This window comes from Mustela nivalis (genome assembly GCF_964662115.1).
Source record: "Mustela nivalis genome assembly, chromosome: 9".
NCBI classification, from domain to species: Eukaryota; Metazoa; Chordata; class Mammalia; order Carnivora; family Mustelidae; genus Mustela; species Mustela nivalis.
Genome location: NC_139028.1, coordinates 81,393,714 through 81,412,708, shown reverse-complemented (window position 1 = coordinate 81,412,708; position 18,995 = coordinate 81,393,714). Strand labels below are relative to the sequence as shown.

The following is an 18,995-nucleotide window of genomic DNA, read 5'->3' as shown; positions in this document are numbered from 1 at the left end:
TATCTTCTCTGTAAATTTGGCATTCAAGTGTGATCCCACTAAGTGACATGTTTAAGCATATCAGAAAATCATCCGCAAATTGTCATGCTTCCCTACCCTTGTGACTTGCATAGCTTTTCTCTGGCTAATGGTTTTAAGAAGAGACTGCAGAGCATGTCACTATTTAAAGCTGGTAAGTATCATCATCACAGTGAGCATATCGTTAGGAAAAGCATTATGTCTGCTCTTTTATGAACTGTTTTGAATATAAAATTGATCCTGAGGTGCAACAAAGGTAAATGCTATAGACTTGTTTTCTTTTTCTACTCTTTTATTTTAGTATCATTTGAGCTTTGATGAATGTTAACCATTTCTATTTAATACCTGACTTTATGGTGAAATTCCATCTTGAGACAGGAAATGACATACTGTAGAAGGAATTAGATATTTGCAAGCCCCGGTATATGGATTCCAGCCATCTGTCCGCTTAATAAACACTGTAGTTTTACAATCAACTGAAAGTCAGAACTGGCTTTCAGTAGAACAAAATCATGGAAAAGGCTATTTCCTGCTTTAAGGGTGCCATGTTGCCTCTCCAGAGATTTCCCCTATAATAATTTCTTATTAATTGTAACCTACCCTGAAGGTTTTTTAGCTGCTGGTGTAGCCACTAGCCATAGGTGACTGCTGACCACTTGAAATCTCTGATCTGAGGGGTGTCAAACCTCTTTTTTCTTTCCTTTGTTAAGGCAACTTTTAGAAATTTAAAGTAATGTGTGTGTTTTATGTCACATTTCCACTGGACAATGCTATTCTAGAGCCAAAACATCTACTGATTTTAGAACACACATCTGTGAATATGTATGTTTTGCGCTTTGTTTTGTTAAACGTAAAGCAAATCCTCTCCAAAGACATTTATTACAGTTTGGTTTTCTTCTCCTTAATATAGTCTTCAAAGAGATACTGGAAGTGAATATACCAAAATTCAATATCCTTATCTATGTAAAACTCCACAAATCAGCTTTTAATAGTCTAGAAGACTGAAAGCAAACTATTTCCCAATCTTGTCTAGGCACAGCTCGAAAAATAGGCTATGTTTTAGAGGGCTATCTAGAATTCCTTTGTCATCTATGTGGGTACTTATACAAGCTAAATAACCATTTTATGCAATTTTAGTATTCAACCTATAAGAAAAGACCTTATTCCTGCCACAAACCTAAAAGCATAAGCTAGATTTGAATAAATACTTGAATTTTTGCCTTATTCCTGCCCAGTGTCTTTCAGGATGTGCCACACTGAAAAAAAATGGTATTACCCACAAAGGAGTAAAAGACACAGTGCAAGAGAACAGACACATGATTTCTGTCTTACAATTAAAAGTGGAAAACTTACCAATTTTGGAATGAACAAGATGAAGAGAATTGTCACAATAATGTGAAGGAATCAGTTATTTAAGTTGTAGAATTATGAGAGGTCCAGAGCTCAGGAGGAGAGTTACTTTACTATGTCACTGGCAGTTCGACTCCAGAGACACTTAATGATTCTGAGTTCTTTGCACTGCTTTCAAGTGACCCATAAAGCAGTTTCTCAATTTTTCTTAAAACTGGCAAGATCAGAAAGCTTGGACAAAAAGTGAACTGTCTAATTTGATTGAAGCCAGACAGAAGTGGTGATGACACAGTTGGAAAGAATGCATTCACTCAGCTGGAAAAAGTTTTAAACCCTGGGTACTCCCAGCCTTTCTTACTTGAAGGCCTGCAAGTGATCTTCACAGTGCATCAGCCAGATTCCATTTCGTAACTGCCCTGAGGTTCATTTTCCACAAATAATAATGCAGCCACTTCTATTCACTTAGAATTTTATTTGCAACAGTACAGCAGAGACCGCTGGTGCTCACTGACAGCTGTGTCCTCCCCCTTCCCAGGCACACAGAGGTTCTGCTCAATTGGGTATGGCCATGGATGGAGTTCTGCCCAATGGCTTGTAAGCCAAAGTGATACGTGGTACTTTCAGGTCTGGTCCATGAATACCTTCCCTGCATGACCTCTTTTTCCCCATCGGCTGATGGAAGGATGAGGACTCTGAAAACCAGGAAGAGGTTGCAACCACAAGATGGAAGGTGAGTTGGGTTCCTGACCTACCTATGGAACAACAGTCCCACTTGTCACCCACTCTGTGAACAACGATGGGGAAAATAAGAATTTGTTTTGGATCTACTGAAACTTTGGATCTTTTCTATCATAGCAGGTACCACTGCTTCCTTGCCTTACATTAAGTAATCTCGTGTATGTTAGCTAGTTTGCACTACAGTTTCCCCTTTTCGGAGCAAAGAAGTGAGAAGACACGTGAAAGGTGAATTCATTATGTCTAATAACAAATAGGCAAGTGGTAGCAAGAGGTCACGAAACTGGTTCAGTTAACCCAGGACACTACGTAAACCAGATTCTCTGGCAAATACACATCTAGGCATAAATGAAAAGATGAAGGAAATGTGATAAAAACAGACAGTGAATTCAGTGTGGCCAAGCTGGAGGAGAACTGTATGTTAAGGAGTAAGCCATGAGCAATTACCAACAGAGCTGAGGCACTCGGCCATGGGCATACTGGCTTTATTCTAGTATGCATGAGGCTGAGATGAAGAAACACATCACTGTGTTGGGATGGAATGAGGCAGAAATACAAAACACACAACTGTGAACCACCACATTCTACTGGACAATAGAAGTTGGATTCTGCCAATATCCCATTGCGGGAGGACTGACATTAGAGATACCCCCAAAGTCTGCTGACATTTGCACATTGTATGTGTTTTTCCATTTGTCCTTTGTGTCTTTAATAAAAATCTGAGTCAAGAGCAATCTCTAAGGTAATAGTAAAGAAGCATCTGGGCCAGGCAGACTCAGTGGCAGTATCGGCCTGGGCTCCTGACGACACAGCACAATCCTCATCGAGAGACCAATTCTATTTAGGTTAACCTTGCCTTAAAATATGGCACCTGACTGGGTACTATGGTTTTCTGGATCTACATATAATAAATACTCTGCACATATTCTGAGTTGATCTGGGCATGTCAAGTACAGCTGGCATCATTCTATAATAGTACCAGTTGTTAAATACTTTGAATATTTTACAAATAACTGCTTTCCCAAACACATCATAACCCAGAAGATGGCTTAGAGATTGACTACGTTATCTTCAATAATATTGCCTAAAGGAACATTAGGGAACATCTCTTGGTCCATTGAGAATTGTTATTTACGAAAGAAAGATCATGTTATTTTGACTTCTGAACAGAAAGTCAATGTTTAGTAGACTGTTTTAAAATAAAATTGACTGCTATATATTTATATGGCTCTGCTAATCTCATGAGTCATTTCAGATGTGACAATTATGGATAACAAACACCTATGTAACTCACCAAAGTACAACCTCAAAATGCACTCCAAAGAATCAGCACTTGCCTAAGTGTCAGATTTCCACTCCCTGTGTGATGCAAGCTGGTTTAACATGTTTCCCTATAGAGGAAGGCAGTACTGTCTGCAAACTTTAAAAGGTAAGCATGGACTTAGTAAGTGATAGAAAGTGCTTCGAGTGCATTCAAGAGACTCTTTTTGCCCAGTGGAAATGCACTTGAAGGAAAAGAATAATCAAGGCTAGGACAAGGTGATATCAAGTCCGCCCTGTAAAGCCAATCTACGCAACCAATATACGCCACCCAAGTCCCCTCCTTGCCCCAGTCTTGCTAACACACTGTATTGGTTTCAAGATGGAAATAACAGCTTCTTTGCCCACTTGCAGTTCTTTATCAAGCTGATAAGCAGAACACCTCTTGATAACTTATGACACAATCAGCTTCCCATCACATTTCTCAAAAGAAACATTATTGAAACTTTAAGCCTAAGGATCTCCTCTAAGCATAGACACACTTTTTTCTCTTAGAATTACATCAGTGTTAAAAAGTGCCCTCCCCTGCTTTAGGACCATAACAAACCCATCCACTTCTAAATTTAACACCAGTGCTGGTTGGTAAGCATTTGTAGAAGAGTGAGTTTGCCAGAAAGGTTTGAAGTTATTTTAATGCTGCTTAATACTGCTGTTGATATTCAAATACTAATGTTAACATGACTACCAATCTACTTTTACTACCAGTAATAGCATTTAAAATAGGTGAGCATGGGACGCCTGGGTGGCTCAGTTGGCTGGACGACTGCCTTCGGCTCAGGTCATGATCCTGGAGTCTTGGGATCGAGTCCCGCATCGGGCTCCCAGCTCCATGGGGAGTCTGTTACTCTTTCTGACCTTCTCTTCACTCATGTTCTCTCTCACTGTCTCTCTCTCAAATAAATAAATAAAATCTAGAAAAAAATAAAAATAAAAAAAAAATAAAATAGGTGAGCATTTCTGGGGGTTGAGTAGTGAGGCTGGAGAGTCCTTAGCATGCTATCTTCTTTAGTCCTCAAAAGGGAATGACAGTGGAATGATTGTTTTAAGTTTCTTTGTGTCTCCTGTCCAACAGAAAGTAGCTATGTCCCTTAGAAGGAGAAGTATCTCCTTGCCAAGTGACAAACTGATTCACATATGCCACAGAGACCATGGCTCTAACATGATACAACCCATCTCTTCTCTCAGACCTTCTGGATCAGGCAAAGAGAGGACTTCTACAACTCTTCATCTGTATGCAATCAGGAAAGCAAAGATCTCAGCAAGCATGGTCTCTTCAGCTTCTGCCTTTTCAGTTAAGACAGAATGAGAGAAGAGCCCTGGAAGAGGGCCTGACTGTCCCAGGGAGCCCAAGACAAAGCCAACACTATGATTCGCATATTGTCTCATGTCCATTTTGAACCTGCAGGAATGGAGACAAAAATGGTGATAACTCCAAATCTCCACCAGGCAGTGGGAGAGAAATACTCCATTTTTATGAAACGTGATCCTAAATTTATCAATGGTTCAAAGTGATATGACCATCAAAATAACTGATTCCATGCTGTCTTGAGCCACACAGTGGAACACAAATCTGAGACTCATCAATGTTTCCCATTGATCAACTGGGGAGCCAAGACACATTATGAAAAGACAATGTCCTACTCGACAGCACATGCTGAAAAACTACGGAAGTCTCTTGGAACATGAGAGGCAGAGTTCTGTGTTTAGTAACTTGTCATGTTCCCCATGTTCTCTTGACTTCCCATCACAAGTGCTTCTCAGCTCTACACCTAGTCCTAGGTAGGACTGCTGAGTGAATAGTGAATGATTATAAACAGAAGCCATTTGAAGAAGACTCTGAAATAGACGCAAAAAAAAGATGTAAACACGCAAAAAAGATACCACACTTGGGCTGCCCCATTGCCTCTTACATTGGGGTAAAAAATTTGACCCTTTCTGGTATGATCATGTTCAGTATCCACAAGACACTTGGTATCAACGGGGTATTTGGGATCAATAGGAATGAAACATAAAATAGAATAAATGGATTTTCTATGTACAATGGTCTTTGAACTTAAATAACAAGCCCATTGATGATTTTCTAAAATATTAAAATAGGTATTTCTCAAGCATTTACAACTTTAATTTTTCTTTGATTATCTGACGATGATACAGATTCAGGGTAATTAATACATGAGGCTACAAGAGCAGAATGGCTTTGTGCCAGATGAACTAGCCAATCCCATTTTGGATTAATATTTATTTACTGAGCACCCAGAAAGCCCAAGGTCTCCCATCAGTGAGAAAGGCTGATACATAAACAGCTAAATTTAACAAGGCATAATGCATTAAATACAAGCAGAAATGATAGGAGAAATGATTTATACTGACTGAAAAGATCAAGGAGAAATGGGATTTGAGTGGGACTAGGAAGGGTAAACGGGATGTCTGGGTGGCTCAGTGAGTTAAGTGTCTACCTTCAGCTTGGGTCATGATCTCAGTGTCCTGGGATCGAGCCTGTGTCAGGCTTCCTGCTCGGCAGGGAGTCTGCCTCTCCTTTTCCCTCTGCCCTTCCCCCTTGTTCATACTCTCTCTCTCAAATAAATAAATAAAATCTTTAAGAAAAAAAAAAAAAAAAAAAAAGAAGGGTAACAGGATTTCAACTGGAGGAAAAAGAGCATGGAAAAGCCTTTCCAGTATAAAAAATGATCCCAAAGAGAGGGAAGGGGGCCTGAGTTACCTGGCCGGGCCTGGCCAGAGAATGCTTAGTTAAGTTTCAGTGTGAGTGGTAAGGGAATGGGCAAAGCTTTTGTAAAAGATGAAGCTAGAAATATCTAGATGGGGCCAAGCTGTCACTGGGTCTTGAGTGCCCTGCTGAAAAGTGTAGACTTGGTTCAATACAAGTTAGTTTCTTCAGTAGAAAATGATGTCATTCTATAGCCCACTCTTGAGGTTTATGACTGTTTAAGCATGACATGATGATTCGGCATGCTCCTGATAAACTCTTTCTTACCACGGTATATTCAAGTTTGTACCCGTGTGTCAACAACACCTTCTATAACTGGCCGGACTCAACTGAAAGGGATTTTTGTCATCCATGCCCACCTTCAGTCCTTTCTTAAATTTACGATCCAGGGTCAAATCATCAAATAGTCCTAAAAGAAATCTGAAAGTCACATTTCTTATAGTAATCTGACCTGGTCCAATTATTTCAATATGATCTGGGGGTGGGGGATGGGGAGAAACTAAAACTTTAACCAAACTAGCAAAGGGACAGACTTCCATACCATCATCTTTAGGTGGAAAATTGTAAGTAGCCCTCACTGCTCCAAGTCCACACTTGTTGAAAGTTGACCCTGAGCGTCCTCTAACCCACCTGCTTCCTGATTTTATAAATGAATCACGTGTACGGTAGAGTTTCAAATCCCTCCTTGAAATATGACGACATTGCTCTGTAATCAGACGTGGACTCCTAAAAAAATTCCACCACCTTTAACTATTTATCACTATGACTGTGTTCTTACAAATGGACCCGCCTCTAAAAGTGTCAAACCTGGCCCAAATGTCAATCTCGCCTCTCGTCATTCTCTCCAACATTCTGTCCGTATATCTGAAGGCAGAATTTTAGATTGAGACCTTTCTGGATTCTTCCTCATTACATTAGCCGCTTCCAAAATGACATCTGGAGTGCTGTGAGCACTCTTGCCAAAGGCTTTCCCATTCCCCTTGCATTCGCTTCAAAATCCCTAAACATCACCTTCTCTGAGTCACAACCCAGCAGTTTACCAACTTTACTATCTTCAGCAGTATCGCATTAAAACGGATTTTTCTCTCCTGCCTCTCCCTATCCTGCGCTCCATTCATGACTCTGATTCTCTGAAAGCAACCCTGCACAGGTAAGATCCCTAGATTACTTACTTAACTCAGAATTTCATCTACATCTTAAGCATGTGCTGTCACATTAATCTTTCTGTCTACACCAAGCCTTCTCTGGCCTTCTGTTAACTGACTTTCTGGGTTTTTCTCCTAAGGTTTATCTGCCTCCCATCAAGCAGAATTTCTGGGAAGCAGCACTTCTCCAAATGCACCACCCTGCAAACACACTCACAATAAGTGACTTCAGAGAGCTAGAAGGATTCTGAGGTGCCTTGGAATAAATACACAGCTATGTTCCAGGAACTTCTACAGCAAAGTCAATTCCACTGGCGTGATTTTCTCTGAAGGTCTGTCATTCCATTAGCAAAGCAGACTCCACACTAAGGGCTATGTGCAGATCTACCTTCAGGAGCAGAGATATCCTTGGCTGGGGGCAAGACTTGAGTGGCTTAAGTGCCTCTGTGTCCCATGCAGATTTTGCTTTGTTACAGAATCTTCTTTTTTTTTTTTTTTTTTTAAGATTTTTTAAATTTAGTTGACAGAGAGATCACAAGTAGGCAGAGAGGCAGGCAGAGAGAAGGCGGGGAAGAAGGCTCTCCACTAAGCAGGGAGCCCGATGTGGGGCTTGATCCCAGGACCCCCGGATCATGATCTAAGCCGAAGGCAGAGGCTTAAACCCACTGAGCCACCCAGGCACCTGTTACAGAATCTTCTAAGAATCTTCTCGATACACAAGTGTATGCTCTATCAGAAAGGCATCTTGATGTGTTCATTCATCGGAAACTTCTGAGCACTGTACCATGTTTAGCTCTGTGCTAAATGTTGGTTGAACCTAGATCTGCAGTCAAGGTCTGCAGAAAGCAGGCAAGTAAATGGTCAGCTGTAGCATGGGGCTAGAGCAGTGTTTGGAGAGTGTCTTGGAGCACAGAGGAGGAGTGCTCACCCAAAATGAGATCAAAGAGGGCTTCATGGAATTGAAAGATAGGAAAAAAACGAAGGTAGATTGCCATAACCTGCCAAGTCATGAAACAGCCTCTTCCCATGGTTAGAAAATAACTGTCCTTTCCTTCTCCAGTGTTTAACATATTTCTCTGAGCATCAAAAAAGCAGGAGGGGACACTATGAGTGTGATATTACCATCTCCTGAAATGCTGGAGGGCTTTGAGCAAGGGCATCACACTAGGTTTAGGACAGACCCTAGATCAGAAGACCCACCTGGAGAGATATGCAGCCAGAGAATGGAGAGTGAGATGGGGAGCCAATAAAAGCCCGAGGGGCTAACTCCTTAGCTCTGATTTTTTGCTTAAAGAATTCAAATTTAAAAAAAAAAAAAAAAAAAAAAAGCTCCTTGCACATCTTTCATCTAAGAAGGTGAAACTGCACACAAACATTTTGCTGCCTTTTTTTTTTTCTTGAAACATTTTGCCACTGCTTAATAGAAGCTGCTGGTGGATTTGGGGGGTAGGGAACTTCTTTTCTAGCTATCTGATTTCCCTAGGAAAGGTTTCCCCTTGAACCACCTTCTGGTTCTTCCCTGAATGCTGGTGAGTGAGAGAGAGAGGACCTGGACACGCAGAGCCCAGCTCTTTCCTCACTTACGGACTAGGGATCAGGAGGTACGCAGGAAACACCCACTCTGGGCTGGTTCTAGTACCCTCCTGTGTGCAGAGGAGGCCCTATGGGGAGACACTCCAGGCGCTGCCTTGGTCCACGGTAAACAAGTGTGGTGGTCTAATTTAGCAGTTCCGTATCATGAATACTATTGTCAAATACGTAAGCCATGTTCTCTGGTGCAATTCTTACCAGTATTCATATTGATGTTAGGGTTTCCACTGCTTGCTTTATTTGTCTCTCAACCTGTTCTGAATGCAGGTGGAGGGAGAAAAAAGACTTCATTTTTAGGCTCTTCTCAAACCATAACAATTATCATAAATAGTTAATATGCTGGTCCCAGAGAGATCATCTCAGGTAGCCAGATAAGGCCAAGTGTCTGACGTTATAACAGAGGATCTGACAAAACAAAGACGAAACACAAAGCCAGTCTAGAAGGAGACAGATCCACAGTGCAGCCGCAAGGAGACAGGAGCGAGTACTAGCAGCACTGGAGCTCCTGGAGAAAGGTGTTCCTAAACCCCAGCCACATTTTTGCCCTTAGGTTGTAGGACACCCCCGGAAAGCAAAGGCCAGCAGACTTGTCCAACTTCACCAGCATACAACCAGCTCAGAAGCACTCTTCATCTGGGGATTAAAGCTCTGTGCCCCCATCTTAACATTCTTAATAACTGCATCTTTGAATAGGTTTTGAAAATGCAATCTAATGGGATAACACAGCACGCCCTGGGGCTTTGCAGCCCTAGCTCATGTGTGGCTCACCACCCTTGGCCTCTCCCCTACCCCCCACCCACCCCAGGATGAGTTCTCAGTTCTCCCTTCTTCAGACCCCTGAGCCTTGGTCCCTCACAGCCTCTGTCTTTGCCACTCAGCAGCAACTGCTCTCTGCCTCCAGCAGGGTCCTGTGCAGACACAGGAAGGCTCGGGGATGTGGGGGGACGCATGTGCTGGGTTTTCCAGGGAAAGTATGCCTGTGTCAGCCTCACTCTGAGCGAGCAGCACGCAGGTGCATTCCACGGTGACGCAGGGAATTGGTGGGGAGACTGCGGTCTCTTGGCTTTCTCATCTGTTGGGGATTGGGATGCAGGGCTCAAGGGAAGGGGAGCTACCAGGCTCAACCTCCCTGCCCCCACCAGGTCACACTGCACTGGCAGAGAGGAGCCCTGTGGTCAGTGGGCTGAGTGTGTGTGTGTGTGTGTGTGTGTCAAAGTAGGGAATGGGCCTGAGGCTCCTCCGAGCATTTGCACTGCACTGACCTCAAGAGCATCCCCCATGGCCAATGGAATGACTTTATTTTTTTTTTAAGATTTTTTTTTTTTTTTTTTTTTTTTTTTTAGTCAGAGAGAGAGAGCGAGAGCGAGCACAGGCAGACAGAGTAGCAGGCAGAGTCAGAGGGAGAAGCAGGCTCCCCGTGGAGCAAGGAGCCCGATGTGGGACTCCATCCCAGGACGCCGGGATCATGACCTGAGCCGAAGGCAGCTGCTTAACCAACTGAGCCACCCAGGCGTCCCTGGAATGACTTTATTTTTTAACTGATTTTGTGGGGGAGGGGTTGAGGGAGAGAGAGAGATAGAAGGAGTGAGAGAAAGAGTCAGGTACTTCATCAACTGAGCTACTCAGGCACCCTGGAGAGTGACTTTAAATAGCAAATAAAAAACACCTCGATAAGGTGTGAAAGACACTACAAAAGAAAGGCAAAAGTTTCATATTTTAGTACTTTTAAACAGAAGACTTTTCCTTTTTTCCTACTTTTTCTCCCTCACTCTCACTTTACTCTGGGCTCTATGACAATTTCATAGCCAGGCTTGCCAGTAGATTTCTCTTGCTTGCAACCAAAGGAGTCAAAAAAAAAATCCAAAAGAAAGGAAGAAAGAAAGAAAGAACACCTTCCCTGGGAACTGGCCTCCAAGAGAGTTCATCTGAATGAATTCATACCAATTAGTATTGTTTGAGAACTTGCTGCCTCATACTTTGCTTGTGCATGTTGTTAATGGTGTTTATTTCTATGCAGATGCAGTCAATTCCATGAACATCACCACCTCTAGAAGAGCTTTCATACATTTAAAAAAACATAACAAAACAAAACAGTTAAAGGGCACTGCCTTTAAGAGGCTGTCTTCCACTCAAGGTCCTGGGATCTAGTCCAGTATTGGGGAGGAGTGGGGGACCTTCCAGCTCAGCGGGGAGCCTGTTTCCCCCTGTGTCCTGTCCCCTGCTCTTGCGTGCTCTCTCTCTGCCTTAGAAGGATCTTTGCAGGGCACCTGGGTGTCTCAGTCAGTTCAGTGCCTCACTCTTGACTGGGGCTCAGGCCATGATCCAGGGTCACGGGACTAAGCACCCAGTTGGCCTTCGCACTCAACAGGGAGTCTGCCTGAGATTCTCTCTCCCTCTGCCCCCCTTCCTGCTCCTTCTCTCTCTTGTTCTTTCTCAAATAAATAAAATCCTTTAAAAAAAAAAAAATCAGTTCCAGTTGTCTAGTTATTCTTGTCTAACTCCCTCTGTAAATGTTTCAGTTGCAGTTGGAAAAGTTAAATGCACACAGTGTGCTCTGAAATGGAGACACAAATCTGGGTACTTCGGTCAGAAGGCGGAGGTTCAAGGCAACTCATCATCCACTCCCTCTACTCCTCCTCACACACTGCACCACCGCTGATACTGTTTTTACATTTTACAGCATTTGATATTTTAAAAACACAGATACATATACCCTCTTTTAAGACTTCTTTGCAATAACATTGTTGGAAAAACACAGATGGTGATGTTAACCCATTTTACTATGTAAAAATATATAAGTTACAACTCACCAGCAAGAAAATCTTGTCTAAGATTTCCTTGTCTTAGACCTTGTCTAAGACTCTGTAAACTCATGGTCCCATTCTGCAACTACACCGCACTGCCCCCGCCAGGCCACATGTATAAAACATGAGATGCTCCCTATCTTATTGATGGCCACACAAGGGACTGGGAGAACCACATGAAACAAAATTACTGTCCTTGATTCTTTACTTTCAAGACTGTGGACACCAGAAACGTTATTGGAACTCACATTTTTTTACAATCAGACTTTCGAACTCCACAAAGGGGAAGCCACTGCTTATCACAATGGCATGAGAGGGTTTGGCAAACACAGACTCACTGAACTAGTGTAATTAATATTACTTTATGAGGTAACATAATTCTGAAAAAAAATGCATTGAAGTCAAATCTCTATGTGCTGCTTACACTCTAACATTAGCATGCAACTACCAGCAGTGGGTTTGATAATCCATGGAACTGTATTAATATTTATATCTTTTTGTTTCACTTGGGAAGTATCTTTAGCCTTCTTTTAAAATTCATGTAAATTCCCATAGTAAAAGATGCAAACAACATTGAATTCATTGAGGTCAATGTTCTTTGCTGCACAGACACATCCCCGTGGATGATAAAATGAACAGTTTGCGTGTCTCCGGTCTCTGCACATTGACATAAAAGTATGCATATAGATATTTGTAAATAATGAATCAGACTTTTGATGATATTATAGGTATTGTCCTATAGGTCTATTTTTCTTGAAAACATGTGTCAGAGTGTATGTATGCACATGCACACATGTATGTACATACATCGAGTTTTAAACCTCTGTACTCTATTCCACGAAATGACCTGTGACATAAATCATTCCACTACCAACATATTTTGGTGGTTTCTGGCTTTCAGTGAATACAAACTATGCAGCAAACCATCACCGTAGTGCATATTCCTCCCCCTCACGACATGTGCCTTTTCTAGAATACATTTCCACAGGTAAAAATCGGTGGAATTGAGAGAATCCTGACATTACTCCTCAGATTACTTTACACGTTGATTTTCTCAAATTGCCATTTAAAAGTTTCACCAATTTACACTGTCATGTAAACAAATAAACAATTCTGTTTACCCCAACCTCAGCAACGGAGCATAACATCAAATTTTTAAAAGATTTATTGATGAGAGAGGGAGAGCGCACTAGCAGTGCGGAGAGGCAGAGGGAGATAGAGAATCTTAAGCAGGCTCCATGCTGAATATGAAGCCCCACTTGCCGTTCAATCCCAAGCCAAATCCTCAAGCCAAAACCAAGAGTTAGATGCTGAACCCACAGTCACCCACTTAGCGCACTGAGAATAAAATCAATTTTTAAAAATTCTCCCCAGTCGAGTGCATGAATATGGTTACTTGGTCACTGCACATTATTTCTCTCTCTTCATCAGCATGTCATCTCCACAGAGGAGTGCTGAAATATACTATGTGTCCTTGGGCAAGTTCCTTAACCTTTCTCACCTCTAAAATGGGGATGATAATTATAATAATACCAAACTCAAAGGATTATTTCCTATTTTTTGTACATTTTGCCCCTTTTTCAATATAATGTTGTCACTTTCTTCTTTGGTTAATCCAGTAAGTTAACATGTATTTACTGAATGCCTACAATGTGCCAAGCTTCTTTCTAATTGCTGGGGACAAACCAGGGAGGCAAAACTAAGTTAATTGCTCTCAGAGAGCTTCCATCCCCATGGGGAGGCAGACAATACAGAAGCAAAGACTTCAATGTACAATGTTCTGTCATGTCGTATTAGTGAAGGAAAAGAAGAGTAGGGCATAAGGCTAAGAAATATAGAGGTGCTATTTGAGGGTTGGCCAACCAAAACTTCTATGATAAGGGGACCCTTGTGGAGAGACCTTAAGGAAGTAAACATCCAGGCTGAGGGGACAGCAAGCACACAGCCCTGAGACAGGAATGAGGTTGGCGAGTCTGAGAAAAAGTGGGAATAACATGTTGGTTGTAGAAGGAATGAAGGGGAGAGCAAAGAGAAAGACCAGCTGAGAGGAGCCAGAGACCAGATTCTGAATGTTCTCAGAAGCCATCAGGAGCAATTTTAATTTTATTCTAAAGGCAGATGGCAGCCAAGGAACTACCTCTGAATTGCTGAATCGCTCAGGACACAGAGAGAAACTTGATGCCTCCAACCAAGGTACTCCATACCTCGAGTATAGCCACAGGCAGCTCCCACCTGTCCTCTGAGCAAAGCTCACAGGGAGCAAAAGCCCACATCAGCAATTACAGTGTCCCTCACAAATTCAGGCCGACAGGCAAAGCCAAACCAAGCCACACACAATTGTGGAACCATGTCCCTGACCCAAAGGCATACCATCTGCATTCAATCCAAAATGTAGACGTAAAGCATTTTTCTTCTTCCCTGATGCACAGTGCCCTCACCAGATGATAGACCAGGAATGGAACCCTGGCCAGGCTCAGCTACCACCATGGTAGAAAGAGTCTGCCACGTAAGTACCGGGAGCCCAGGCAGGGAAGCTGCTCCTGGCTCCCCCCTTAGCCGCAAGCCTACCTCTGCAGATGGTGCCATTGCCCACGTAGCCCGGTTTGCAGGTGCAGCTGTGTCCCTGGACAGTGTTGGTGCAGATGGCGTTCTCATCACAGTTGTGCTGCCCACTGCCACATTCATCATGCTCTGTTTGCAGGGGGAGAAAGACAGACAGACATCGTTTCACAAGTTGGCATCACAAGTGTTGGAAAATTAAGCTGGGACTCACCAAGTAAGAAGGACAGGGACCACCAGCAGGTATGGGGATCTCAACTATGCACCTGGCAGCTTCTGTGCCTAGTGAGGTTGGAATCTCAGCAACTCTACAAGATGGATGTCATTGTCCCCACTTTGCAGGCAAAGAAACTAAGGGTCCGAGAAGCCAGTATCTTAGTCAGGCAAGTCGCATGATTGGCAAGTGCTGTTCTAAGGGCATTGCCTTTTCCATGTCCGGCAAAAGGTTTCTATAGAGGGTCCAAGGCAGCGTTTCTCAACAGAGGCCAATTCTGCATCCCGTTCCCACTAGAAACATTTGACACTAACGATATCCTTAGTCATCATGGCTTGGGATGGGGGTGCTACTAGAATCTAGTGGCTATAGGTCAGGAATGCTGCTAAGCATCTTACAATACACAGGAAAGCCCAGCACAAGAAAACATTGATTACATTACAATAAAAACATCAATAGCACCTAGGCTGGGAAAACTTCCTCTAAGGTTAAAGAAGGAAAAAGAAATAAATCCCACATATGAGATTCCATGGTTTCTTTGAAACTGAAGGGGAAGGCTCCGTTAATATAACCTGGCAAAGAAGCATTTACTAACAAGGAATTTCAAAGAATTCCATTGGTCACAGGAAATGCTGGCAAGCATGGGGTTGTGCAGAATCAAAAGGGATTTACTCTTATGACCTCTCCTCAAGGGCCTTCAGCAGGGCCCGGAACTCCAGTTTTCCATGTAGGCCAAATTCACAGGGGTGAGCATTCAACCCCCTGGGTTGATGCCTGATAGGTAGTCACATGGTTCTATATTTTCAAAGAGTTGTGGCATCCTTAACCTACAAGATGTTGGAGGATGTAAATCCAACACTTTACAAAATGGACCAAAAGATTCCAAGTTAGAAATCAGGATTTCACAGATAATGACACTTTCCTGTCATAATCAGGAACTTGAAGTAGTTATCCAAATGGCTACTTTGTAAAGAACAGTGTCAAAAGTTTAGGCCTTGGGCGCCTGGGTGGCTCAGTGGGTTAGATCTCTACCTTTGGCTCGGGTCATGATCTCAGGGTCCTGGGATCAAGTCCCTCACTGGGCTCTCTGCTCTGCAGGAAGCCTCCTCTCTCTCTGCCTGCCTCTCCACCTACTTGTGATTTCTCTCTGTCAAATAAATAAATAAAAATCCAAAAAAAAAAAAAATGTTTAGGCCTATTCCCTTTAACATCTGCTAGTATAACTTCTTAGACATTTTAAGAAGTATAACTTCTTAAACATTTTAAGAAGAAAATTCAAACAGATTTATTTAAGTCCCAAAATAACATAAAAAACAAGAGCTGAAATCTCAGCTAGAAACCTCCCCAAAATAACACTCCCCGAAAAACACTAAACATTCAATAGTTTATAAAAGGTCCTGTTAGATCAATGTAGCAATCAGTTGAAATATCATCAATCTTCATTCATTTTTATCCTAACTTTTCTAACTGAGACCCGGTAATGAGAAAGGTTGAATTCTACAAAGCAGGGCTGTTTTAGTCACCCATGTGCAATTACAGGAGAACACACTCAAGCATATGACTCTTGATGCAACACCTTGGATTAAAAAAAAAATTTTTTTTTCTTTCAGCCTTAAGACCAACCCAAAGGGTCAGTGAGAAATGTGCATGGGTTAGCAAATAGGGAGAAAAGAAGATTTACGACGACTCACTTCTAGTCTGTGCTAATGTCATCTCCAGCACACTCGAGCAACAGTATAACCGCATGGATGTTAGATCAAATTTACAGACCTATGAAGCACCTAGTATATGCAGGTACGATACCAGGGGATGTGGGGCACACAAAAAGTCCAAGAGTGTTGACTTCAACACCCAAGTTTTCAATCCCTTATTTAAATTCATTTAATAATTATTACGGTCTGTACTGGGAATACGAAGGTGAGTAGATATGGTCTCAGCTCACATGAACATTTTAATAGAAGCCACCAGACGTCAATACGCAGCTAAGCAGAACACAAGAGAGAAGTGATGAGGGCTGTAAGGAGGTGACCTTGTATTTCATCAGACAAACAATATATTTTAGAATGAACAGGGACTCTTCTAATAATCACACTGGAGTAACAGGCATGACTCAGAATAACCCACGCAAGGCAGCATGTGTGGCAATGCTAGATAGAAGGAATCAAGATAAACTGAAGAGTCCCTGGGTGGGGGGGAGCAATTTCTGTTGATAGGGAGAGTCTTCCTGCAAAAGATCGTATTTAGGGGCGCCTGGGTGGGTCATTCATTGTCTACGTTCAGCTCAGGTCATGACCCCAGAGTCCTAGGACTGAGCCCCACATCAGGCTCCCTGCTCAGTGGGAAGCCTGCTTCTCCCTCTCCCACTCCCCCTGCTTATTTTCCCTCTCTCGCTGTGTCTGTCTCTGTCAAATAAATACATAAAATCTTTTAAAAAATAAAAAAGGTAGTATTTGAACTGGTCTTTTAAAAATGGTCATGGTTTTCTCAGTCAGAATTGTCCATGAAGGGCATAATAGGTGAAAGAAAGGTATGGTTTTATGCAACATCCCAAATGTCTGGTCCACTCTCACCTACCTTGTCTTCCACCGCCCCACCCCTGCCAAGCTTTGCTGAGGTCTAAGTGACAAAACTGTAAGTTATTCAAAGTATTCAATGTGATGATTTCTTAAATCATACATCATGAAACACTTTCCCTCATCAAGTTAATGATCACATCCACTCTACCTGGTTCTCTAATTATTTTTGAAGGAAACCCTCTTCTCTGCTGAGGTGGAGCCATCACTGGCCTGCAGAGGTAATCCATTCCTACCTCTCTCCAGTTTGCCATTTTGTTTCTGTGGCTCCATACAGAGTCTCCCAATGTAGATGCACTATCTGTGCCCCTGTCTGGCTTCAAACACTACTTCATGCCCATTCTCTTGCCATTTAAGCCAGATCTGCTTTCCATACCACATAAATTTACCATCTTGGAAATATTACCAAATCTGGTCTCTTTATCTCCTTGGAGACACTCACATACATGGTGATGCTTGTGAGTTTTATCACTAATATTTTAGCTAAGTAACTTTGAAGAGAGAAACTGTAGCATATTTTATACAACCTTCACTTAGCCTATCATTACTTCACATAATGGTCCTGAGCCTACAGAGTGCCAAGCATTGAGCTAAATGTTACACATACATCATTTAATTTTCCTATCAATCATATGAAGATGGCTCATTTTACAATAAAGGAGCTGAAATAAAGAGACATTCAATAATCTGCCAACGTCCCAAAACCAGTAAGTGGAGGAGCTCGGAATTGGGACACTGGGCACCAGAGTGACTACATCACTAAGCAGTTAGAAGCAAATCTGGATAAGGTTGAAGTTAAACCAAGTCATATGGAAGAGATTCCATAAAGCCAGAAAGGAAGAAGGTCTTCTTCTACACTAGCCTCAAATTCCCACTGAAGATCTGACTTATCTTGGACAGAAATAACTGCAGAAGAAATGATCTCTAAAAACATCAAATTCCCTTCCAGCGGTTGGAGATGCTGTCAAAGGCGCCGCAGGGTGAACACTTGGAGAGGTGGCGTGACAAAACAGTTGGGAGTGTAGACTCCAAAATCATGCAGCCTGGGTTAGAGGACCCTGATTTTGCCACTTACTAGCTATGTGAACTTAAGTGATGGAGACAATCGGTGTCTTAGTTTCCTAAGGTATAAAATGTGGATAATAACAGAACCTATCTCCTGAGGTTGTCATGAGGATTGTATTAGCTAATATAGGTAAAAGGCTTAGAGCACAATGCAACTAGTATATGCTCCATGAATGTACACTATTTTATTATTGTTATTATTATTACCCTCACTATTGCAATTATTTGTCAGCAGACTTAATTGTTGGATAGTACTTAAAAGTGGTTAAGAAAACATCCTTTTTCCTTTATAGGCTGGTAGTTCAGGCAGAAAGACAATTTTGACAGGATTTTGAAGATGATTAAATAAACAATGAATTTTGGAACACTGAAAAAAATAAAATAAAATAAAATTTAAAAAATAAAATAAAATAAAAAATAAATTAAAAAAAATAATAATAACTCTTTGAAGACCCAAACAAGTATTTGCTTACATTCAATTATGGTCCCCAAGAAACAAGACTACAGACTGGGAAGGTGAAGGATGTATGTTTGTAATTGTTGATGTATGACCTGAGTTTGATTACAGTATATTTAGAGTATCCTCCCTCTTGGAAAAAATCATAATGATTGTGGTGGCAGGCTGTTTCTCCACTGATGATGATAATTATTGGTATGCTGGCTAATATTTATTCAGCACTCATGGAGCACTGTCATTATCACATAGGTCTTCTCTCCTCCTCTTCCTCCTTTTCCTTCCACAGAAGGGCTCAGAAAGACTCTGATCTACCTCTGTAACACTGCAATCAAATGTAATCAATAGCCATTATCCATTAACATCTTATTTTCCTTAGTGGATTAATCAGGACCCAAAGAAGACACTGAAATGGTCACTCCAGCTGCAAATGTTCCATGTCT

At 41.9% G+C, this 18,995-nt stretch overlaps 1 protein-coding gene across 2 annotated transcripts in view; it reads right to left on the bottom strand.

Annotated features, from left to right (window-relative positions):
* The window catches only part of NELL1 (neural EGFL like 1), an 823,138-nt gene that overhangs the window by 312,654 nt on the left and 491,489 nt on the right, over positions 1-18,995 (bottom strand). For both annotated transcript variants that reach the window (XM_082747362.1, XM_082747363.1), the window contains exon 14: positions 14,256-14,378. In XM_082747362.1, coding sequence (XP_082603488.1) covers positions 14,256-14,378 — 123 coding nt within the window. The remainder of the gene's footprint in view (positions 1-14,255; positions 14,379-18,995) is intronic.